The sequence below is a fragment of the Oncorhynchus kisutch genome, unplaced genomic scaffold, assembly GCF_002021735.2.
Source record: "Oncorhynchus kisutch isolate 150728-3 unplaced genomic scaffold, Okis_V2 Okis04b-Okis11a_hom, whole genome shotgun sequence".
Taxonomy (NCBI): Eukaryota; Metazoa; Chordata; class Actinopteri; order Salmoniformes; family Salmonidae; genus Oncorhynchus; species Oncorhynchus kisutch.
The window spans coordinates 10457744-10483429 of NW_022261981.1; the positions used below are offsets into that span (position 1 = coordinate 10457744).

Genomic DNA, 25686 nt, shown 5'->3' on the forward strand with positions numbered 1-25686 from the left:
TTACACCTCTAGTTACACTGTTAGACATGACTGTCTATTTTGTCAGGGTTACTATTGTGCTGGGAGACTGTAGTTACTGTTCCTACCATGTCTATTTTGTCAGGGTTACTATTGTGCTGGGAGACTGTAGTTACTGTTCCTACCATGTCTTTTTGTCAGGGTTACTATTGTGCTGGGAGACTGTAGTTACTGTTCCTACCATGTCTATTTGTCAGGGTTACTATTGTGCTGGGAGACTGTAGTTACTGTTCCTACCATGTCTATTTGATGTGGATTCAAATGTATATTCATTTTGTAAAAGCTTTGCTGAACACTTTGTGAGAAAGTAAACTAAACATGAATTCCCTGAACTGAAGCTAATTTCTTGTGTCTTCCTCCTTTTGGCAGGATAACACACGGAGCCTGTTGTCCTACATAGTGGCTTACTATCTGAGGCACTTTGACGAGGTACGTTGGATCCTGTTTTTCCGAGTCCTGTTCTAATCACTCGTCTTGGCACCGGGCAGACCGGGACTTTTAAATTGTATTTATTTTCCCTCAGTGATAACTAATGCGTAGTAAGGTGTTTAGCTGGATGAAGCCCAGTAGGGTGTTTAGCTAGATGAAGCCCAGTAGGGTGTTTAGCTGGATGAAGCCCAGTAGGGTGTTTAGCTAGATGAAGCCCAGTAGGGTGTTTAGCTGGACGAAGCCCAGTAGGGTGTTTAGCTGGACGAAGCCCAGTAGGGTGTTTAGCTAGATGAAGCCCAGTAGGGTGTTTAGCTGGACGAAGCCCAGTAGGGTGTTTAGCTGGACGAAGCCCAGTAGGGTGTTTAGCTGGACGAAGCCCAGTAGGGCGTTTAGCTGGATGAAGCCCAGTAGGGCGTTTAGCTGGATGAAGCCCAGTAGGGCGTTTAGCTGGATGAAGCCCAGTAGGGCGTTTAGCTGGATGAAGCCCAGTAGGGCGTTTAGCTGGATGAAGCCCAGTAGGGCGTTTAGCTGGATGAAGCCCAGTAGGGCGTTTAGCTGGATGAAGCCCAGTAGGGCGTTTAGCTGGATGAAGCCCAGTAGGGCGTTTAGCTGGACGAAGCCCAGTAGGGCGTTTAGCTGGATGAAGCCCAGTAGGGCGTTTAGCTGGATGAAACCCAGTAGGGCGTTCAGCTGGATGAAGCCCAGTAAGGAGTTTAGCTGGATGAAGCCCAGTAGGGTGTTTAGCTGGATGAAGCCCAGTAGGGTGTTTAGCTGGATGAAGCCCAGTAAGGCGTTTAGCTGGATGAAGCCCAGTAAGGCGTTTAGCTGGATGAAGCCCAGTAGGGTGTTTAGCTGGATGAAGCCCAGTAAGGTGTTTAGCTGGATGAAGCCCAGTAGGGTGTTTAGCTGGATGAAGCCCAGTAGGGCGTTTAGCTGGATGAAGCCCAGTAAGGTGTTTAGCTAGATGAAGCCCAGTAGGGTGTTTAGCTAGATGAAGCCCAGTAAGGCGTTTAGCTGGATGAAGCCCAGTAGGCTGTTTAGCTAGATGAAGCCCAGTAAGGTGTTTAGCTAGATGAAGCCCAGTAGGGTGTTTAGCTAGATGAAGCCCAGTAGGGTGTTTAGCTAGATGAAGCCCAGTAGGGCGTTTAGCTGGATGAAGCCCAGTAGGGCGTTTAGCTGGATGAAGCCCAGTAAGGCGTTTAGCTGGATGAAGCCCAGTAAGGAGTTTAGCTGGATGAAGCCCAGTAGGGTGTTTAGCTGGATGAAGCCCAGTAAGGCATTTATCTAGATGAAGCCCAGTAAGGTGTTTAGCTAGATGAAGCCCAGTAGGGTGTTTAGCTGGATGAAGCCCAGTAAGGTGTTTAGCTAGATGAAGCCCAGTAGGGTGTTTAGCTAGATGAAGCCCAGTAAGGCATTTAGCTGGATGAAGCCCAGTAGGGCGTTTAGCTAGATGAAGTTCAGTAAGGCGTTTATCTAGATGAAGCCCAGTAGGGGGTTTAGCTGGATGAAGCCCAGTAGGGTGTTTAGCTGGATGAAGCCCAGTAAGGCGTTTATCTAGATGAAGCCCAGTAAGGTGTTTAGCTAGATGAAGCCCAGTAGGGGGTTTAGCTGGATGAAGCCCAGTAAGGTGTTTAGCTAGATGAAGCCCAGTAGGGCGTTTAGCTGGATGAAGCCCAGTAGGGTGTTTAGCTGGATGAAGCCCAATAGGGTGTTTATCTAGATGAAGCCCAATAGGGTGTTTAGCTGGATGAAGCCCAGTCGGGCGTTTAGGTAGATGAAGCCCAGTCAGGCGTTTAGGTAGATGAAGCCCAGTAGGGCGTTTAGCTGGATGAAGCCCAGTAGGGCGTTTATCTAGATGAAGCCCAGTAAGGCGTTTAGCTGGATGAAGCCCAGTAAGGTGTTTAGCTGGATGAAGCCCAGTAGGGTGTTTAGCTGGATGAAGCCCAGTAGGGCGTTTATCTAGATGAAGCCCAGTAGGGTGTTTAGCTGGATGAAGCCCAGTAAGGTGTTTATCTAGATGAAGCCCAGTAGGGTGTTTAGCTGGATGAATCCCAGTAGGGCGTTTAGCTGGATGAAGCCCAGTAGGGTGTTTATCTAGATGAAGCCCAGTAGGGTGTTTAGCTGGATGAAGCCCAGTAAGGTGTTTATCTAGATGAAGCCCAGTAGGCTGTTTAGCTAGATGAAGCCCAGTAAGGTGTTTAGCTAGATGAAGCCCAGTAGGGTGTTTAGCTAGATGAAGCCCAGTAGGGTGTTTAGCTAGATGAAGCCCAGTAGGGCGTTTAGCTGGATGAAGCCCAGTAGGGCGTTTAGCTGGATGAAGCCCAGTAAGGTGTTTAGCTGGATGAAGCCCAGTAAGGAGTTTAGCTGGATGAAGCCCAGTAGGGTGTTTAGCTGGATGAAGCCCAGTAAGGCGTTTATCTAGATGAAGCCCAGTAAGGTGTTTAGCTAGATGAAGCCCAGTAGGGTGTTTAGCTGGATGAAGCCAAGTAAGGTGTTTAGCTAGATGAAGCCCAGTAGGGTGTTTAGCTAGATGAAGCCCAGTAAGGCGTTTAGCTGGATGAAGCCCAGTAGGGCGTTTAGCTAGATGAAGTTCAGTAAGGCGTTTATCTAGATGAAGCCCAGTAGGGCGTTTAGCTGGATGAAGCCCAGTAGGGCGTTTAGCTGGATGAAGCCCAGTAGGGTGTTTAGCTGGATGAAGCCCAATAGGGTGTTTATCTAGATGAAGCCCAATAGGGTGTTTAGCTGGATGAAGCCCAGTAGGGTGTTTAGCTGGATGAAGCCCAGTAGGGCGTTTATCTAGATGAAGCCCAGTAGGGTGTTTAGCTGGATGAAGCCCAGTAAGGTGTTTATCTAGATGAAGCCCAGTAGGGTGTTTAGCTGGATGAATCCCAGTAGGGCGTTTAGCTGGATGAAGCCCAGTAGGGTGTTTAGCTGGATGAAGCCCAGTAGGGCGTTTAGCTGGATGAAGCCCAGTAAGGTGTTTAGCTAGATGAAGCCCAGTAGGGGGTTTAGCTGGATGAAGCCCAGTAAGGTGTTTAGCTAGATGAAGCCCAGTAGGGCGTTTAGCTGGATGAAGCCCAGTAGGGTGTTTAGCTGGATGAATCCCAGTAGGGCGTTTAGCTGGATGAAGCCCAGTAGGGTGTTTATCTAGATGAAGCCCAGTAGGGTGTTTAGCTGGATGAAGCCCAGTAAGGTGTTTATCTAGATGAAGCCCAGTAGGCTGTTTAGCTAGATGAAGCCCAGTAAGGTGTTTAGCTAGATGAAGCCCAGTAGGGTGTTTAGCTAGATGAAGCCCAGTAGGGTGTTTAGCTAGATGAAGCCCAGTAGGGCGTTTAGCTGGATGAAGCCCAGTAGGGCGTTTAGCTGGATGAAGCCCAGTAAGGCGTTTAGCTGGATGAAGCCCAGTAAGGAGTTTAGCTGGATGAAGCCCAGTAGGGTGTTTAGCTGGATGAAGCCCAGTAAGGCGTTTATCTAGATGAAGCCCAGTAAGGTGTTTAGCTAAATGAAGCCCAGTAGGGTGTTTAGCTGGATGAAGCCCTGTAAGGTGTTTAGCTAGATGAAGCCCAGTAGGGTGTTTAGCTAGATGAAGCCCAGTAGGGTGTTTAGCTGGATGAAGCCCAGTAAGGCGTTTATCTAGATGAAGCCCAGTAGGGCGTTTAGCTGGATGAAGCCCAGTAGGGCGTTTAGCTGGATGAAGCCCAGTAGGGTGTTTAGCTGGATGAAGCCCAATAGGGTGTTTATCTAGATGAAGCCCAATAGGGTGTTTAGCTGGATGAAGCCCAGTAGGGTGTTTAGCTGGATGAAGCCCAGTAGGGCGTTTATCTAGATGAAGCCCAGTAGGGTGTTTAGCTGGATGAAGCCCAGTAAGGTGTTTATCTAGATGAAGCCCAGTAGGGTGTTTAGCTGGATGAATCCCAGTAGGGCGTTTAGCTGGATGAAGCCCAGTAGGGTGTTTAGCTGGATGAAGCCCAGTAGGGCGTTTAGCTGGATGAAGCCCAGTAAGGTGTTTAGCTAGATGAAGCCCAGTAGGGGGTTTAGCTGGATGAAGCCCAGTAAGGTGTTTAGCTAGATGAAGCCCAGTAGGGCGTTTAGCTGGATGAAGCCCAGTAGGGTGTTTAGCTGGATGAAGCCCAATAGGGTGTTTAGCTGGATGAAGCCCAGTCGGGCGTTTAGGTAGATGAAGCCCAGTCAGGCGTTTAGGTAGATGAAGCCCAGTAGGGCGTTTAGCTGGATGAAGCCCAATAGGGCGTTTATCTAGATGAAGCCCAGTAAGGCGTTTAGCTGGATGAAGCCCAGTAGGGTGTTTAGCTGGATGAAGCCCAGTAGGGCGTTTAGATAGATGAAGCCCAGTAGGGCGTTTATCTGGATGAAGCCCAGTAGGGTGTTTATCTGGATGAAGCCCAATAGGGTATTTAGCTGGATGAAGCCCAGTAGGGCGTTTAGCTGGATGAAGCCCAGTAGGGCGTTTAGCTGGATGAAGCCCAGTCAGGTGTTTAGCTGGATGAAGCCCAGTAGGGCGTTTAGCTGGATGAAGCCCAGTAGGGTGTTTAGCTGGATGAAGCCCAATAGGGTGTTTAGCTGGATGAAGCCCAGTAGGGCGTTTAGCTGGATGAAGCCCAGTAGGGCGTTTAGCTGGATGAAGCCCAGTAGGGCGTTTAGCTGGATGAAGCCCAGTCAGGCGTTTATCTAGATGAAGCCCAGTAGGGCGTTTAGCTGGATGAAGCCCAGTAGGGCGTTTAGCTAAATGAAGCCCAGTAGGGCGTTTAGCTAGATGAAGCCCAGTCAGGCGTTTATCTAGATGAAGCCCAGTAAGGTGTTTAGCTGGATGAAGCCCAATAGGGCGTTTAGCTGGATGAAGCCAAATAGGGCGTTTAGCTGGATGAAGCCCAATAGGGCGTTTAGCTGGATGAAGCCCAATAGGGTGTTTAGCTGGATGAAGCCCAGTAGGGCGTTTAGCTGGATGAAGCCCAGTAGGGTGTTTAGCTGGATGAAGCCCAGTAGGGTGTTTAGCTGGATGAAGCCCAGTAGGGTGTTTAGCTGGATGAAGCCCAGTAGGGCGTTTAGCTGGATGAAGCCCAGTAGGGCGTTTAGCTGGATGAAGCCCAATAGGGTGTTTAGCTGGATGAAGCCCAGTAGGGTGTTTAGCTGGATGAAGCCCAGTCAGGCGTTTAGATAGATGAAGCCCAGTCAGGCGTTTAGATAGATGAAGCCCAGTCAGGCGTTTAGCTGGATGAAGCCCAGTAGGGCGTTTAGCTGGATGAAGCCCAGTAGGGCGTTTAGATAGATGAAGCCCAGTAGGGGGTTTAGCTGGATGAAGCCCAGTCAGGCGTTTAGCTGGATGAAGCCCAGTCGGGCGTTTAGCTGGATGAAGCCCAGTAGGGCGTTTAGCTGGATGAAGCCCAGTAGGGCGTTTAGCTGGATGAAGCCCAGTAGGGCGTTTAGCTGGATGAAGCCCAGTAGGGTGTTTAGCTAGATGAAGCCCAGTAGGGTGTTTAGCTGGATGAAGCCCAGTAAGGTGTTTATCTAGATGAAGCCCAGTAGGGTGTTTAGCTGGATGAAGCCCAGTAAGGTGTTTATCTAGATGAAGCCCAGTAGGGTGTTTAGCTGGATGAAGCCCAGTCAGGCGTTTATCTAGATGAAGCCCAGTCAGGCGTTTAGCTAGATGAAGCCCAGTAGGGCGTTTATCTAGATGAAGCCCAGTCAGGTGTTTAGCTAGATGAAGCCCAGTAGGGCGTTTAGCTGGATGAAGCCCAGTCAGGCGTTTAGATATTGATTTAAATATATATATTAAAAATATATATAAATCCACACAGTACCAGTCAAAAGTTTGGACACCTACTTATTCAAGTTATTATTATTATTTTTTACTATTTTCTACTTTGTAGAATAACAGTGAAGACATCAAACTATGAAATAACACATATGGAATCATGTAGTAACCAAGAAAGTGTTACACAAATCAACATATACTTTATATTTGAGATTCTTCAAAGTAGCCAGCCTTTGCCTTGATGACAGCTTTGCTTACTCTTGGCATTCTCTCAACCAGCTTCATGAGGTCGTCACCTGGAATGCATTTCAATTAACAGGTGTGCTTTGTTTAAAGTTAATTTGTGGCATTTCTTTCTTTAATGCGTTTGAGCCAATCAGTTGTGTTGTGACAAGGTAGAGATTGGGTGGTATACAGAAGATAGCCTTATTTGGTAAAAGACCAAGTCCATATTATGGCAAGAACAACTCAAAGAAGCAAAGGTCCATCATTACTTTAGGTCATGAAGGTCAGTCAATCTGGAAAATTAAGAACTTTGAAACGTTCTTCAAGTGCAGTCGCAAAAACCATCAAGCGCTATGATGAATCTGGCTCTCATGAGGACTGCCACAGGAATGGAAGACCCAGAGTTACCTCTGCTGCAGAGGATAAGTTCATTAGAGTTAACTGCACCTCAGATTGCAACCCAAATAAATGCTTCTCAGAGTTCAAGTAAGACACATCTCAACATCAACTGTTCAGAGGAGACTGCGTGAATCAGGCCTTCATGGCCGAATTGCTGCAAAGAAACCACTACTAAAGGACACCAATAATAAGAAGAGACTTGCTTGGGCCAAGAAACACGAGCAATAGACATTAGACCGGTGGAAATCTGTTATTTTGGTCTGAGTCCAAATTTGAGATTTTTGGTTCCAATCACCGTCTGAGTGAGACTCAGAGTAGGTGAACGGATGATCTCTGCATGTGTGGTCCCCACCGTGAAGCATGGAGGAGGTGGTGTGGGGTGCTTTGCTGGTGACACTGTGACTTATTTAGATTTCAAGGCACACTTAACCAGCATGGCTACCACAGCATTCTGCAGCAATACATCATCTCATCTGGTTTGCGCTTAGTGGGATTATCATTTGTTCTTCAACAGGACAATGATGCAACACACCTCCAGGCTGTTTAAGGGCTATTTGACCAAGAAGGAGAGTGATGGACTACTGCATCTGATGACTTGGCCTCCACAATCACCTGACCTCAACCCAATTGAGATGAGTTGGACCGCAGAGTGAAGAAAAATCAGCCAACAAGTGCTCCGCACATGTGGGAACTCTCAAGACTGTTGGAAAAGCATTCCTCATGAAGCTGGTTGAGAGTGCCAAGATTTTGCAAAGCTGTCATCGAGGCAAAGGGAGGCTACTTTGAAGAATCTAAAATATATTTTGATTTAACACTTTTTTGATTACTACATGATTCCATATGTTTAATAGTTTTGATGTCTTCAGTATTATTCTACTGTTGAAAATAGTAAATTACTACCCTAACCCATTCTACATGATCTAGCTCTACTACCCTAAACCACTCTACGTGATCTAACTCTACTACCCTAACCCACTCTACGTGATCCTACTCTACTACCCTAACCCATTCTACATGATCTAGCTCTACTACCCTAAACCACTCTACGTGATCTAACTCTACTACCCTAACCCACTCTACGTGATCTGACTCTACTACCCTAACCCACTCTACGTGATCTAACTCTACTACCCTAACCCACTCTACGTGATCTGACTCTACTACCCTAACCCACTCTACGTGATCCTACTCTACTACCCTAACCCACTCTACGTGATCTGACTCTACTACCCTAACCCACTCTACGTGATCTGACTCTACTACCCTAACCCACTCTACGTGATCTGACTCTACTATCCTAACCCACTCTACTTGATCTGACTCTACTACCCTAACCCACTCTACGTGATCTAACTCTCCTACCCTAACCCACTCTACATGCTCTAGCTCTACTACCCTAACCCACTCTACGTGATCTAACTCCACTAGCCCGCTGCTTTATCTAATGCTCTAAGGACTAAGGTCATGTCATGTATTGTCAGGATGCTGGCAGGGAGACGTGCCTCTACCCTCTCCCTGAGCCCCAGGATCTGTTCCAGGCTTCACAGATGAAGTTTGAGGACTTTCAGAAGGATCTGACCAGGCTGAAGAAGGACCTTCGAGGTAACTGTACTGAACCAAAATATAAACACACCAATTTCAAAGATTTGACTGAGTTCACAGTTCATATAAGGAAATCAGTCAATTGAAATAAATAAATTAGGCCCTCATCTATGGATTTCGCATGACTGGGAATACAGATATGTGTCTGTTGGTCACAGATACACCACATGACTGGGAATACAGTTTGTTGGTCACAGATACAATTCATGACCAAGTATGTGAACACCTGCTCGTCGAACATTTCATTCCAAAATCATCTGCATTAATTAATATGGAGTTGGTGCCCCCCCTTTGCTGCTATAACAGCCTCCACTCTTCTGGGAAGGCTTTCCAATAGATGTTGAAACATTGCTGGGAGGGGACTTGCTTCCATTCAGCCTAAAGCATTTGTGAAGTCAGGCACTGATGTTGGGCGATTAGGCCTGGCTCGCAGTCGGCGTTCCAATTCATCCCAAAGGTGTTGGATGTCATTGTATGCTGTAGCGTTAACATTTCCCTTCACTGGAACTAACAGCCCCGGACCATTATTCCATTATTCCTCCTCCACCAAACTTTACAGTTGGTACCATGCATTGGGGAAGGTAACGTTCTCCTAGCATCCACCAAACTTTACAGTTGGTACCATGCATTGGGGAAGGTAACGTTCTCCTAGCATCCACCAAACCCAGATTTGGCTGTCGGACTGCCAGATGGTGAAGCGTGATTCATCACTCCAGAGAACGCGTTTCCTCTGCTCCAGAATCCAATGGCGATGAGCTTTACACCCTTCCAGCCGACGCTTGGCATTGTAAATGGTGATCTTAGGCTTGTGTGTGGCTGCTGCCTCTCATAGCCCCCCCACCTCTCCTAGGCCCTCCCTCCCCTACCTCCCTGGTGTTCCAGAACACTGCTTCTAATGCCAGCCAGGCCAGGGAGAGAGTTGCACCAGGCTTGCTTGTGTAGTGTTCAGCTCTCTGAAAAGCCCACTCCTACACCACGCCTGTATGTTTTGCCGTAGGCCCTCTGCTTGTTTGTGTAGTGCACAGCTCTCTGAAAAGCCCAATCCTACACCACGCCTGTGTGTTTCTCCTAGGCCCTCTGCTTGTTTGTGTAGTGTACAGCTCTCTGAAAAGCCCACTCCTACACCATGCCTGTATGTTTCTCCGTAGGCCCTCTGCTTGTTTGACCGTTACCTTGTCCTCATGATTGCTCATCATACAGGGGTGGCTTGAATTATTATGCTAATTATCCAGGGCGCTTCAGACATAAGGACTCCACTTCCATGTGTAAATATTGATGTAAATGTAGTGTACAGCGCTGGCAGAGAACAGGGCTTTGAACACAGTGTGTAAACTACAAGTTATTTCCTGAAGGTCATTTAGAAGGCTGGAAGTTGTTAACACATTGGAAATGGTAAACACATCTCTCTCTCTGTCTCTCTCTTTTTCAAAGTCACTCTGTCACCCGCTCTCTGTTTCTCTCTCTCTCTCTCTGTTTCTCTAACTCGCTCCCTTTCTCTCTCTCTCGCTCCCTTTCTCTCTCTCTCGCTCCCTTTCTCTCTCTCTCGCTCCCTTTCTCTCTCTCTCGCTCCCTTTCTCTCTCTCTCGCTCCCTTTCTCTCTCTCTCGCTCCCTTTCTCTCTCTCTCGCTCCCTTTCTCTCTCTCTCGCTCCCTTTCTCTCTCTCTCGCTCCCTTTCTCTCTCTCTCTCGCTCCCTTTCTCTCTCTCTCGCTCCCTTTCTCTCTCTCTCGCTCCCTTTCTCTCTCTCTCGCTCCCTTTCTCTCTCTCTCGCTCCCTTTCTCTCTCTCTCGCTCCCTTTCTCTCTCTCTCGCTCCCTTTCTTTTCTCTCTCTCTCGCTCCCTTTCTCTCTCTCTCGCTCCCTTTCTCTCTCTCTCGCTCCCTTTCTCTCTCTCTCGCTCCCTTTCTCTCTCTCTCGCTCCCTTTCTCTCTCTCTCGCTCCCTTTCTCTCTCTCTCGCTCTTTCTCTGTCTCTCTGTCTCTCAATACAATTTTTGAAAGAAAAGACTTCTCACCCTGTTCCCGCTATAATTTTTTTCATTCCTGGACTGTTCTCGTCCCCACGTCTGTCTTATCAACCAACCAGATGAAACCTGACCCGTCTACGCTGAGGTCACTGCTGTCACAGCCCCTCGCGCAGGCCAGGGAGAGGTCAGGGCAGCAGGCTATTTCAGGACAGAACCAGATCAGGGTCATTTGGCGTAATTGGCTTGGGCCAATTTCTCTCTGATTCTTATTTATTTTTTATTTTTATGTGGTTCCAAGCAGCTCATTAAATGATGAGATGAGGAAGCAGGAGAGAGTTGTGTAAACACATCCTAGTTTCTACCCTGAACTCTGACAGCTTGCCTGCATCCCAAATGCCTAGTGCACTATACAGGGAATAGGGCTGTAGTGTACTATATAGGGAATAGGGCTGTAGTATAAAGTAGTGCACTATATAGGGAATAGGGCTGTAGTATAAAGTAGTGCACTATATCGGGAATAGGGCAGTAGTATAAAGTAGTGCACTATATAGGGCATAGGGCTGTAGTATAAAGTAGTGCACTATATAGGGCTGTAGTATAGAGTCGTGCACTATATAGGGAATAGGGTTCCATTTGGGACAGTGGGAGAGCCATGCTAGATGACAGAATGGCCACCATGCTAGATGACAGAATGGCCACCATGCTAGATGACAGAATGGCCACCATGCTAGATGACAGAATGGCCACCATGCTAGATGACAGAATGGCCACCATGCTAGATGACAGAATGGCCACCATGCTAGATGCCAGAATGGCCACCATGCTAGATGACAGAATGGCCACCATGCTAGATGCCAGAATGGCCACCATGCTAGATGCCAGAATGGCCACCATGCTAGATGCCAGAATGGCCACCATGCTAGATGCCAGAATGGCCACCATGCTAGATGCCAGAATGGCCACCATGCTAGATGCCAGAATGGCCACCATGCTAGATGCCAGAATGGCCACCATGCTAGATGCCAGAATGGCCACCATGCTAGATGCCAGAATGGCCACCATGCTAGATGCCAGAATGGGAACCATGCTAGATGCCAGAATGGGAACCATGCTAGATGATAGAATGGGAACCATGCTAGATGACAGAATGGGAATGGGAACCATGCTAGATGACAGAATGGGAATGGGAACCATGCTAGATGACAGAATGGGGCCCATGCTAGATGACAGAATGGGACCATGCTTATCTCGATTCGTGTAGCTGTTGTTAGACTATCAGGCTGTCTAGACGTTTTGAGTGGCTAGTCCTCGTTGCCTTCATTCACCTAATGAGTTTCAGGAGCCTGCTGAACCTTTTTAAAGAGTTCTTCATTCTACTGCCACGTTCTGCTGGCGAGGAGCAGTTGATCGCAGGCAGCTATCGCTCTGTCAGGACTGAGACAATGTTTCTCTCTCTCTCCTCGGGCCTCAACCGGAGACACCATGTGCACTTTAATTACCGGGGGTCCACATGTCCCGACGGACGGAGGAGGGCGGCGCGTCCCGACGGACGGAGGAGGGCGGCCTTAGGAGTTCCAACCCAACTTGTCCATTTGAGTGACGTGTATTGTTTAAATAGTTATACTATTATCACTGACCTCGATTTAGACTTCATCTCTGACTCAGCTGTTCCACTGTTCATACCGGACCATAGGGGCGAGGAGAGGGACGGAAGCTATACTGTTACACTATAATATCGTACTCTGTAGATTCTCCATGAGTGGCAGGAAAAACTGCTTTTTTTCTCCATAAATAACTGGTTTGCTGCTTCAAGTTTGAAGGAATTCTTGTGCTTTTGATCACCTGGTTTTAAATGCTGGGTGACTTCAAACCGTCCCACCTCACGTCTACCAACACATCTCCTGTGCCCCTATGGGGCGGTAACTCCAGACCACCTGTATCCTACCAACACATCTCCTGTGCCCCTATGGGGTGGTAACTCCAGACCACCTGTATCCTACCAACACATCTCCTGTGCCCCTATGGGGTGGTAACTCCAGACCACCTGTATCCTACCAACACATCTCCTGTGCCCCTATGGGGTGGTAACTCCAGACCCCCTGTATCCTACCAACACATCTCCTGTTCCCCCTATGGGGCGGTAACTCCAGACCCCCTGTATCCTACCAACACATCTCCTGTGCCCCTATGGGGTGGTAACTCCAGAACCCCTGTATCCTACCAACACATCTCCTGTTCCCCCTATGGGGCGGTAACTCCAGACCCCCTGTATCCTACCAACACATCTCCTGTGCCCCTATGGGGTGGTAACTCCAGACCACCTGTATCCTACCAACACATCTCCTGTTAAAACCCCAGACCACTTGTATCCTACCAACACATCTCCTGTTCCCTATGGGGTGGTAACTCCAGACCACCTGTATCCTACCAACACATCTCCTGTGCCCCTATGGGGTGGTAACTCCAGACCACCTGTATCCTACCAACACATCTCCTGTGCCCCTATGGGGTGGTAACTCCAGACCCCCTGTATCCTACCAACACATCTCCTGTTCCCCCTATGGGGCGGTAACTCCAGACCCCCTGTATCCTACCAACACATCTCCTGTGCCCCTATGGGGTGGTAACTCCAGAACCCCTGTATCCTACCAACACATCTCCTGTTCCCCCTATGGGGCGGTAACTCCAGACCCCCTGTATCCTACCAACACATCTCCTGTGCCCCTATGGGGTGGTAACTCCAGACCACCTGTATCCTACCAACACATCTCCTGTTAAAACCCCAGACCACTTGTATCCTACCAACACATCTCCTGTTCCCTATGGGGTGGTAACTCCATACCCCCTGTATCCTACCAACACATCTCCTGTTAACCCCAAACCACCTGTATCCTACCAACCCATCTCCTGGTAACCCCAGACCACCTGTATTCTACCAACACATCTCCTGTGCCCCTATGGGGTGGTAACTCCAGACCCCCTGTATCCTACCAACACATCTCCTGTTTAAACCCCAGACCACCTGTATCCTACCAACACATCTCCTGTTAAAACTCCAGACCACCTGTATTCTACCCACAGAAACGCATTCAAGGCACTCCCTCGTCCTCCCTTTGGGCAAATCTTACCGTGACTCTATTCTCCTGCTTCCTGTTTACAAACAAAAGCTTAAACAGGATGTTCCAGTGACGCACTCCAATACAGAAGTGGTCGGACAAAGCCGACCCGCTTACAATGAACGTGACACATACAAGAAGTCTACGACCTCCGAGTCTTCAAACCTGTAGAAAGGCAATAGAGGAGGAAAAAGGCTTCCTATTACACCGACTATGAAGCTTGTCGTATATGTGACTGGGTCTGTCAGACGGTAACGGATTACAAAGGGAAACCAAGTCATGAACTTCCCAGAGACACAAAACTCCCAAACGAGCTACATGTCTTTTTATGCTCTGAGGAATATAACACTGCCCCTGCTTTTCCTGACGACTGTGTGATCTCGCTCTTCGTGGCCGATGTGAGCAAAACATTTCAACAGGTTAACAATCAATCAATCAAATGTATTGAAATCCCCTCTTACATCAGCTGATGTCACAAAGTGCTGTACAGAAACCCAGCCTAAAACCCCAAACAGGAAGCAGTGCAGGTGTAGAAGCACAGTGGCTAGGAAAAAACTCCCTAGAAAGGCCAGAACCTAGGAAGAAACCTAGAGAGGAACCAGGCTAGGAAAACATCCCTAGAAAGGCCGCCGTGCCAGATGGAATACCAGGGCGGGTTTTCAAAGCATCCGCCGACCTTCTGGCAGGTGTCGACAGACATTTTCACTCTCTCGTTGTCCAAGTCTGTAATCCCAACATGTGTCAACCTGACCGCCATTGTCCCTGTTCCCAAGAGCTCCAAGGTAACCTACCTAAATGACGATTGCCCTGTAGCACTCATGTATAATAAGGAAGTGGTTTGAAAGGCTGGTCATGAAGCACCATCATCCCAGACACCCCAGACCCATTCCAATTCGTATACCGCCCTAACAGATCCACAGATAAAACAATCTCGATTGCACTTCTCACTGCCCTCTCCCACCTGGACAAGAAGGGTCATAACTATGTGAGAATACTGTTCATTGACGACAGCTCAGCGTTCAACATCATAGTCCCCTCCAAGCTCATCACTAAGCTAAGGACCCTGGGACTAAACACCTTCCTCTGCGACTGACTTCCTGACAGGCCGCCCCCAGGTGGTGAGGCTAGGCAACAACACCTCCGTCGCGCTGGCCCGCAACAAGGGGGCCCATCGGGTGTGTGCTTAGTTCCCTCATGTACTTCCTGTTCACCCACAACTGCGTAGCCATACATGACTCCAACACCAAGTTTTACTGACAACACAACGGTGGTAGGCCTGATCACCGGTGGCGACGAGTCAGCCTATAGGGAAGGGAGGTCAGAGACTTAGCAATGTGTTGCCAGGACAACAACCTCTCCCTCAACGTCAGTAAGGCCAAGGAGCTATTTGAGGACTACAGGAGAAAGAGGGGAGAGCACGCCCACATCGATGATGTTGTGTAGCGGGTCGAGAGCTTTAAGTTCCTTCTCGTCCACATCACCAATGATTTACCATGGTCCACACACACCACACATTTTTCATCCTCATTAAGCCCCCTCTGTTCTGTAGCTATATGGTCTTCTCTCTTTACAGTAAGCCCTCTGTTCTGTAGCTAGATGGTCCTCTCTCTTTACAGTAAGCCCGCTCTGTTCTGTAGCTAGACGGTCCTCTCTTTACACTAAGCCCTCTGTTCTGTAGCCAGATGGTCCTCTCTTTACAGTAAGCCCTCTCTGTTCTGTAGCCAGATGGTCCTCTCTTTACAGTAAGCCCTCTCTGTTCTGTAGCCAGATGGTCCTCTCTTTACAGTAAGCCCTCTCTGTTCTGTAGCCAGATGGTCCTCTCTCTTTACAGTAAGCCCTCTCTGTTCTGTAGCTAGATTGTCCTCTCTTTACAGTAAGCCCTCTCTGTTCTGTAGCTAGATGGCCCTCTCTCTTTACAGTAAGCCCTCTCTGTTCTGTAGCTAGATGGCCCTCTCTCTTTACAGTAAGCCCTCTCTGTTCTGTAGCTAGATGGCCCTCTCTCTTTACAGTAAGCCCTCTCTGTTCTGTAGCTAGATGGCCCTCTCTCTTTACAGTAAGCCCTCTCTGTTCTGTAGCTACATGGTCCTCTCTCTTTACAGTAAGTCAAGAGGGGCGGCAGGGTAGCCTAGTGGTTAGAGCGTTGGACTAGTAACCGGAAGGTTGCGATTTCAAACCCCCGAGCTGACAAGGTACAAATCTGTCGTTCTGCCCTGAACAGGCAGTTAACCCACTGTTCCCAGGCCGTCATTGAAAATAAGAATTTGTTCTTAACTGACTTGCCTGGTTAAATAAAGGTAATATATATATATATAGGCTTAGATAAATGCTAGTTAAGGGCCTGGCGTCTCTAAATCTTTCTGCACTTTCCCCCTCTCTCTCCCGCGTGTCGGGCGGGCGACCTTGCGGTGCTGCTCGCATTCAGACAGAACCATGTTCTGTTGGGGTTTAACTGTGGGGTTGTGCTACAGCGGAGGAGGATATTTACAGTACCAGAATAACCGGGTCTCTCCATCCATCCCTCTCTGTTATATTGGTGGTCTTCAGAGGTGACTGTAGGCTGGGTCTGTATTACAGACAGGTGGTGTCTAGTCTACTGAGATGTCTGTTATATTGGTGGTCTTCAGAGGTGACTGTAGGCTGGGTCTGTATTACAGACAGATGGTGTCTAGTCTACTGAGATGTCTGTTATATTGGTGGTCTTCAGAGGTGACTGTAGGCTGGGTCTGTATTACAGACAGAAGGTGTGCTCAACCAGTGTGCTCCAGGAAGAACAACATGGCCCTCCCTGACACAGGCTAAAGGTCAGGTAGAGGGCGGTAATTGTCCAGCTGGGATTTAGATTGGACGCTGACACTCTGACTCTAATTCATTATGGCCACTGATTGGTGCGTGACTCTCAGAGCTTCACGGAAGTTCTAGAATAGATTCCAGAATTCCACAGCAGGCATCAGTCTTCGTTCAGGGGGAGGGGAGCAGGGGTTACCAGGGGCGACAGGTGATGGGGTCAGAATGCAGTTGAATGATTTGCCTTCGCAGCCACATGCAGTGCCTTGACAGAACTTCACAAAATCAAATTGTATTTGTCACCTGTGCTGAAAACAACAGGTACATTGTACACAGGTACAAACATTACCATTCTTACAAATGGACAATAAACATACTTTTCTACCACCTATTCCTTACAGTGAAATACCTTCCAGTGAAATACCTTACAGTGAAATACCTTCCAGTGAAATACCTTCCAGTGAAATACCTTCCAGTGAAATACCTTCCAGTGAAATACCTTCCAGTGAAATACCTTCCAGTGAAATACCTTCCAGTGAAATACCTTCCAGTGAAATACCTTCCAGTGAAATACCTTCCAGTGAAATACCTTCCAGTGAAATACCTTCCAGTGAAATACCTTCCAGTGAAATACCTTCCAGTGAAAAGCTTGCTTATGAGCCCTTAACCAACAATGTAGTTTGGAGAAGAAAAAAAATCTGTGCTATATACAGGGTGTGTGGAGGCTATATACAGGGTGTGTGGAGGCTATATACAGGGTGTGTGGAGGCTATATACAGGGTGTGTGGAGGCTATATACAGGGTGTGTGGAGGCTATATACAGGGTGTGTGGAGGCTATATACAGGGTGTGTGGAGGCTATATACAGGGGGTACCGGTACAGAGTCAATGTGGAGGCTATATACAGGGTGTTACGGTACAGAGTCAATGTGGAGGCTATATACAGGGTGTTACGGTACAGAGTCAATGTGGAGGCTATATACAGGGTGTTACGGTACAGAGTCAATGTGGAGGCTATATACAGGGTGTTACGGTACAGAGTCAATGTGGAGGCTATATACAGGGTGTTACGGTACAGAGTCAATGTGGAGGCTATATACAGGGTGTGTGGAGGCTATATACAGGGTGTGTGGAGGCTATATACAGGGGGTACCGGTACAGAGTCAATGTGGAGGCTATATACAGGGGGTACCGGTACAGAGTCAATGTGGAGGCTATATACAGGGGGTACCGGTACAGAGTCAATGTGGAGGCTATATACAGGGTGTTACGGTACAGAGTCAATGTGGAGGCTATATACAGGGGGTACCGGTACAGAGTCAATGTGGAGGCTATATACAGGGGGTACCGGTACAGAGTCAATGTGGAGGCTATATACAGGGGGTACCGGTACAGAGTCAATGTGGAGGCTATATACAGGGGGTACCGGTACAGAGTCAATGTGGAGGCTATATACAGGGGGTACCGGTACAGAGTCAATGTGGAGGCTATTTACAGGGGGTACCGGTACAGAGTCAATGTGGAGGCTATATACAGGGGGTACCGGTACAGAGTCAATGTGGAGGCTATATACAGGGGGTACCGGTACAGAGTCAATGTGGAGGCTATATACAGGGGGTACCGGTACAGAGTCAATGTGGAGGCTATATACAGGGGGTACCGGTACAGAGTCAATGTGGAGGCTATATACAGGGGGTACCGGTACAGAGTCAATGTGGAGGCTATTTACAGGGGGTACCGGTACAGAGTCAATGTGGAGGCTATATACAGGGGGTACCGGTACAGAGTCAATGTGGAGGCTATATACAGGGGGTACCGGTACAGAGTCAATGTGGAGGCTATATACAGGGGGTACCGGTACAGAGTCACGGTGGAGGCTATGTACAGAGTCAATGTGGAGGCTATATACAAGGGGTACCGGTACAGAGTCAATGTGGAGGCTATTTACAGGGGGTACCGGTACAGAGTCAATGTGGAGGCTATTTACAGGGGGCACTGGTGTCGAAGTAATTGAGATAATATGTACATGTAGGTAGTTATTAAAGTGGCTATGCATAGATAATAACAGAGGGTAATAAACAGTAGTAGTAGTAGCAGCAGTAGTAGTAGTAATCTGCCTATGCAAATAGTCTGGGAAGTCATTTGATTAGCTGCCTCTTGGACCTAGATTTGCTCCGGTACCACTTGCCGGGTGATAGCAGAGAGAACAGTCTATGACTAGGGCTCTGACACCACCTGGTATAGAGGTCCTGGATGGCAGGAAGCTTGGTGTGAGTGCTACGGGTCGGTAGTCATTTAGGCAGGTTATCTTATTGTTCTTGGGCACAGGGACTATGGTGGTCTGCTTGAAACATGTTGGTATTACGGACTCAGACAGGGAGAGGTTGAAAATGTCAGTGAAGACACTTGCCAGTTGGTCAGCGCACGCTTTGAGTACACATCCTGGTAATATGTCTGGCCCTGCGGCCTTGTGAGTGTTGACTTGTTTAAAGGTCTTCCTCTCATCGGCTGCGGAGACCGTGATCACACAGTCTTCTGGAACAGCTAGTGCTCTCATGCATGTTTCAGTGTTACTTGCCTCGAAGTTAGCATAGAAGTTATTTAGCTCCTCTGGTAGGCTCGTGTCACAGGGCAGCTCTCGGCTGAGTCATATTTATCAACGAGTAATAGTTGATCAGGATAGGTTAGTTTTCTCTAAGTACAGGGCCCATTTCAGGGATGTTAGAGAAGCGGGCTGGGTTCATGTGAAACTATAGCTAGGTCATAGTAACATGGTTTAACTACACTGAAGATGACCACTGGTCGGGCACTAATCTGTTATGGTCGACATTGTATGTAGCCTAGTGGTTAGAGCGTTGGGCACGTAACCGAATGGTTGCTGGTTTGAAGGTACAAATCTGTCGTTCTGCTCCTGAACAAGGCAGTTAACCCACTGTTCCCCGGTAGGCCGTCATTGTAAATACGAATTTGTTCTTAACTGACTTGCCTAGTTAAAGGTTAAATATTTACATATCTTAAATGGTGATTTTTCTCTTGAAATCAGCCATTGTATTGCCTTTCTGTGACCATTTTGTAAACAGTTTAGTGTTGTCCTCTCATTCCAGCGTGCAACACAGAGGTGGAGAAGGTGTGTAAAGTGTCGTCTGAAGATCACCTACAGCCCTTCAAGGACAAGATGGAGGAATTCCTCAGCCAAGGTAGGAGAGAACACTACTATGGACACACACACACACACACTACTATGGACACACCCACATGCACTACTATGGACACACACACACACTACTATGGACACACACGGACGGACACATCTTTGTTTTCAGGAATTTTCTGGACTTTTTGAGGAGTAAAATTGTATTCCCATTCAAAGTCAAAGTCCTATTTTCCCCCGAACCCTAAAGGGAACCGGAAACCCTAAAGGGAACCGGAAACCCTAAAGGGAACCGGAAACCCTAAAGGGAACCGGAAACCCTAAAGGGAACCGGAAACCCTAAAGGGAACCGGAAACCCTAAAGGGAACCGGAAACCCTAAAGGGAACCGGAAACCCTAAAGGGAACCCTAAAGCCTAAAATATAATTTTAACATATTCAGGAAACAAAAAAAGTCCTAGAGTTTTGTTATCCAACCTTGTCAGAGGGGTGCCCAGAGGGGTGCCCAGAGGGGTGCCCAGCCACAGGGGTGCAGCCATGGGGTGGGCCTGGGAGGGCACAGGCCCAGCCACAGGGGTGCAGCCATGGGGTGGGCCTGGGAGGGCACAGGCCCACCCACAGGGGTGCAGCCATGGGGTGGGCCTGGGAGGGCACAGGCCCAGCCACAGGGGTGCAGCCATGGGGTGGGCCTGGGAGGGCACAGGCCCACCCACAGGGGAGCTAGGCCCAGCCACAGGGGTGCAGCCATGGGGTGGGCCTGGGAGGGCACAGGCCCACCCACAGGGGAGCTAGGCCCAGCCACAGGGGTGCAGCCATGGGGTGGGCCTGGGAGGGCACAGGCCCAGCCACAGGGGAGCTAGGCCCAGCCACAGGGGAGCTAGGCCCAGCCACAGGGGTGCAGCCATGGGGTGGGCCTGGGAGAGCACAGGCCCACCCACTTTGGCAGCCAGGCCCACCCACAGGGGAGCTAGGCCCAGCCACAGGGGTGCAGCCATGGGGTGGGCCTGGGAGGGCACAGGCCCACCCACTTTGGCAGCCAGGCCCACCCACAGGGGAGCTAGGCCCAGCCACAGGGGAGCTAGGCCCAGCCACAGGGGAGCTAGGCCCAGCCACAGGGGAGCTAGGCCCAGCCACAGGGGTGCAGCCATGGGGTGGGCCTGGGAGGGCACAGGCCCACCCACTTGGGAGCCAGGCCCACCCACAGGGGAGCTAGGCCCAGCCAATCAGAAATTAGTTTCCCCCACAAAAGGGTTTACTACCGACATAAATAGTCCTCAGCCCCCCCCCCCCCCCCCCCCTACCTCAGACGATCCCGCTGATGAGGAAGTCGGATGTGGAGGTACCGGGGTTGGCGAGCTACACGTGGTCTGCTGCTGTGAGGTCACTTGGACAAACTGCAGATTATGGAAACATTGGATTTCTATTGTTTTTATGGTTCAGTGGAGAGATTGATCTGAACTGGTTGTTTAATCTCACCCAGTGGACTTCACATTATTGACTTCTTGATGATCTTCCCCTGAAATGTACTAATTCCAAATTCCTCACATTCATTACCCCGCCTGTTTTCTTAAGACAATTATATGGACCCCAGTTGAAAGCAAATCACTGAGCAGCAATTTCATTGAGCAGTAATTTCACCTATTGAGAGGCATTATAAATCAAAGTGACTCTGGTATCCTGCTTGATTGTCGTGGCAGACTATTCCGGGCTCAGAGCTGTCGTGGTCTGGGTTATCTGGATGTGATTAGCCCGGACCAGTAAGAACCCACTTAAAGGGAAAGCTTCACCCCGAAAACAATATTTTGGTATTTGATTCATTAGTCCATTGTTGACATGGTCCCAAAATGTTTTGCTTGTCAGCACCCAAGTTTTCAAAATATTTAACTTTCAAAATACAGAAATCATCATTTTGTTGCATAATTTGATGAACAAATTCACAAAAAGTTTTTGGATGGCGTTTTCCTTTATCACGGTGGATAATGCCTCGTGACCATTGACGTTCCGTCCACCATGAGAGATTTCGGTAACCTTCCATGGCCATTCATCTTTGCCTGTGACCCGTGAGGACCTCAGGGTCTGGGGTGTCGGGCATTAACCCCTGAGCTTGTCTGCCTGGAGATGTCAACGTTTCTGCCAAGGTGGTCTGTCTGACTGGGAGGCCAAGGTGGTCTGTCTGACTGGGAGGCCAAGGTGGTCTGTCTGACTGGGAGGCCAAGGTGGTCTGTCTGACTGGGAGGCCAAGGTGGTCTGTCTGACTGGGAGGCCAAGGTGGTCTGTCTGACTGGGAGGCCAAGGTGGTCTGTCTGACTGGGAGGCCAAGGTGGTCTGTCTGACTGGGAGGCCAAGGTGGTCTGTCTGACTGGGAGGCCAAGGTGGTCTGTCTGACTGGGAGGCCAAGGTGGTCTGTCTGACTGGGAGGCCAAGGTGGTCTGTCTGACTGGGAGGCCAAGGTGGTCGGTCTGACTGGGAGGCCAAGGTGGTCGGTCTGACTGGGAGGCCAAGGTGGTCTGTCTGACCTGTAGACCAATAGGATGGTTTAGTGAGGGACCACAGAGATCTTATTGTTCACTATGTCAATAGGTTCCACCTGTAGACCAATAGGATTGTGTAGTGAGGGGCCACAGATCTTATTGTTCACTATGTCAATAGGTTCCACCTGTAGACCAATAGGATTGTGTAGTGAGGGGCCACAGATCTTATTGTTCACTATGTCAATAGGTTCCACCTGAAAACCAATAGGATGGTTTAGTGAGGGACCACAGAGATCTTATTGTTCACTGTACAGTACCAGTCAAAAGTTTGGACAGACCAAGTCATTCAAGGATTTTAGTTTATTTTTGATTTTCTTAATTGTATAATAATACTGAATAACTATGAAATAACATACATGGAATCATGTAGTAACCAAAAAAGTGTTAAACAAATCAAAATATATTTTAGATTCTTTAAAGTAGCCACCATTTGCCTTGACAACTTTGCACACTCTTGGCATTCTGTCAACTACTACCCTCATTGAGAGACGAGGCTGTTCTGAGACCTGTCAACTACTAACCTACTACTGCCCTGACTGAGAGACTAGGCTGTTCTGAGACCTGTCAACTACTGAGAAACGAGCGATCCTACTTACAATAACTACTGTTGTCTTTCATGTTTTCTGTCTTGCAGCTAAATCTGACCTGGAGGTCCAGGAGACGCAGCTCAGTGACACTCACAAGTTGTAAGGAACCGTTTCAATGCAGTCATAACATCTGTACCTATCACTTTAAGATACCTTTATGAGTTCTATACCCACTGGGCAATGGTTGAATCATTGAAATGACGTGGAACCAACGTGGAATAGACGTTGAGTTGATGTCTCACTGGGTAGAAATTACGTTTTTTTTGGTGTGTTTTCTTCTGTGTTGTCATCCAATATAGCAGCATAGTTTGACAGTTTGGAATAAAGTTGAGTTTTTAGCTAGTAAAGCTCTATATTTTGGGAAACCCTATTTAATGAATACCTCATATGAAACAGTGTTAAGTATTTATTTCCACATTCCTACAGTTGTAAAACACATTCTATCTTTATGTTTCGTTACCCTCCGTCTCCGTTGGTCTATAACAGTGTTGTTGTTGTAGGTTCCTGGAGTTGACGGTGTTCTACCAGGTGAAGGCTAAGATGGGAGAGAAGGAGGTTTCCCCCCACACCTTCTTCTCCGTGTGGCACGACTTCTCCTCCGACTTTAAAGACCTGTGGAAGAAGGAGAACAAGATGATCCTACAGGAAAGGTACCAACCAGTCCTGTGTTTTTTTTTAAACAACCAGATGTTTTAAATTAGATCATGAGTTTATTATGTACAGGTTACTATGTTAGAATTGAAGACTGTGCTTTGTCTCATTGAGACCGGTTGGTTACTTTCCAGGAATCAGAAATGCATCAGGATTGACTTGTTGGATACATGATGTTCTTCACTGTTTTTAAAGAAGGAATGTTACAGATACATGTGTTTTCCCCTGGGCTTTGTAGGGCGTTGTAGGGCGTTGTAGGGCGTTGTAGGGCGTTGTAGGGCTTTGTAGGGCGTTGTAGGGCATTGTAGGGCGTTGTAGGGCTTTACAGGGCGCCTACTCTACTCTACTCTGTCATCACTGCTGACCTTTCTACCAGCTTGACTCCGCTAGGTCTTCAGTGTAGAGAATCATTGTACCATCTAAACCGCTGTCAATTAAATATATTTTTCATAACAAAAATATTGTATCTTCAGCTGTTTGAAGCTGGTGTTACAAATATAGAAATAGAAATAGAGCAGATCTACCTTCTTAGACTTGTTTTCAATGAGAACGACAGATCTATAACATACACATCTTTGTGAATTTGTTTGGGTCGCCCAAAAAGTAACACATTGCAGCTTTATGTTACCACACATGCTTTTCCAGCGATCTTAGGGACAGGAGGAATTGTTTTATATTAGTCAGTGATCTAACAGATAGTATTAGGAGGAATTGTTTTATATTAGTCAGTGGTCTAACAGATAGTATTATGAGGTATTGTTTTATATTAGTCAGTGGTCTAACAGACAGGAGGAATTGTTTTATATTAGTCAGTGGTCTAACAGACAGGAGGAATTGTTTTATATTAGTCAGTGGTCTAACAGACAGGAGGAATTGTTTTATATTAGTCAGTGGTCTAACAGACAGGAGGAATTGTTTTATATTAGTCAGTGGTCTAACAGACAGGAGGTATTGTTTTATATTAGTCAGTGGTCTAACAGACAGGAGGTATTGTTTTATATTAGTCAGTGGTCTAACAGACAGGAGGAATTGTTTTATATTAGTCAGTGGTCTAACAGATAGTATTAGGAGGAATTGTTTTATATTAGTCAGTGGTCTAACAGATAGTATTAGGAGGAATTGTTTTATATTAGTCAGTGGTCTAACAGACAGGAGGTATTGTTTTATATTAGTCAGTGGTCTAACAGACAGGAGGAATTGTTTTATATTAGTCAGTGGTCTAACAGACAGGAGGAATTGTTTTATATTAGTCAGTGGTCTAACAGACAGGAGGTATTGTTTTATATTAGTCAGTGGTCTAACAGACAGGAGGAATTGTTTTATATTAGTCAGTGGTCTAACAGACAGGAGGAATTGTTTTATATTAGTCAGTGGTCTAACAGACAGGAGGAATTGTTTTATATTAGTCAGTGGTCTAACAGATAGTATTAGGAGGAATTGTTTTATATTAGTCAGTGGTCTAACAGACAGTATTAGGAGGAATTGTTTTATATTAGTCAGTGGTCTAACAGATAGTATTAGGAGGAATTGTTTTATATTAGTCAGTGGTCTAACAGACAGTATTAGGAGGAATTGTTTTATATTAGTCAGTGGTCTAACAGACAGGAGGTATTGTTTTATATTAGTCAGTGGTCTAACAGATAGTATTAGGAGGAATTGTTTTATATTAGTCAGTGGTCTAACAGATAGTATTAGGAGGAATTGTTTTATATTAGTCAGTGGTCTAACAGACAGTATTAGGAGGAATTGTTTTATATTAGTCAGTGGTCTAACAGATAGTATTAGGAGGAATTGTTTTATATTAGTCAGTGGTCTAACAGACAGTATTAGGAGGAATTGTTTTATATTAGTCAGTGGTCTAACAGATAGTATTAGGAGGAATTGTTTTATATTAGTCAGTGATCTAACAGACAGGAGCTATTGTTTTATATTAGTCAGTGGTCTAACAGATAGTATTAGGAGGTATTGTTTTATATTAGTCAGTGGTCTAACAGACAGTATTAGGAGGTATTGTTTTATATTAGTCAGTGGTCTAACAGACAGGAGGTATTGTTTTATATTAGTCAGTGGTCTAACAGATAGTATTAGGAGGAATTGTTTTATATTAGTCAGTGGTCTAACAGACAGGAGGAATTGTTTTATATTAGTCAGTGGTCTAACAGACAGGAGGAATTGTTTTATATTAGTCAGTGGTCTAACAGACCGGAGGAATTGTTTTATATTAGTCAGTGGTCTAGCAGACAGGAGGTATTGTTTTATATTAGTCAGTGGTCTAACAGACAGGAGGAATTGTTTTATATTAGTCAGTGGTCTAACAGATAGTATTAGGAGGTATTGTTTTATATTAGTCAGTGGTCTAACAGACAGGAGGAATTGTTTTATATTAGTCAGTGGTCTAACAGACAGGAGGAATTGTTTTATATTAGTCAGTGGTCTAACAGACCGGAGGAATTGTTTTATATTA

The 25686-nt window shown here is 47.2% G+C and overlaps 1 protein-coding gene across 2 annotated transcripts in view; it reads left to right on the forward strand.

The window, feature by feature from the left end:
* Positions 1-25686, forward strand: part of LOC116359728 (formin-2) — a 122416-nt gene that overhangs the window by 84906 nt on the left and 11824 nt on the right. For both annotated transcript variants that reach the window (XM_031813097.1, XM_031813098.1), the window contains 5 exons: positions 388-447; positions 8323-8443; positions 19408-19500; positions 22619-22670; positions 23072-23221. In XM_031813097.1, coding sequence (XP_031668957.1) covers positions 388-447; positions 8323-8443; positions 19408-19500; positions 22619-22670; positions 23072-23221 — 476 coding nt within the window. The remainder of the gene's footprint in view (positions 1-387; positions 448-8322; positions 8444-19407; positions 19501-22618; positions 22671-23071; positions 23222-25686) is intronic.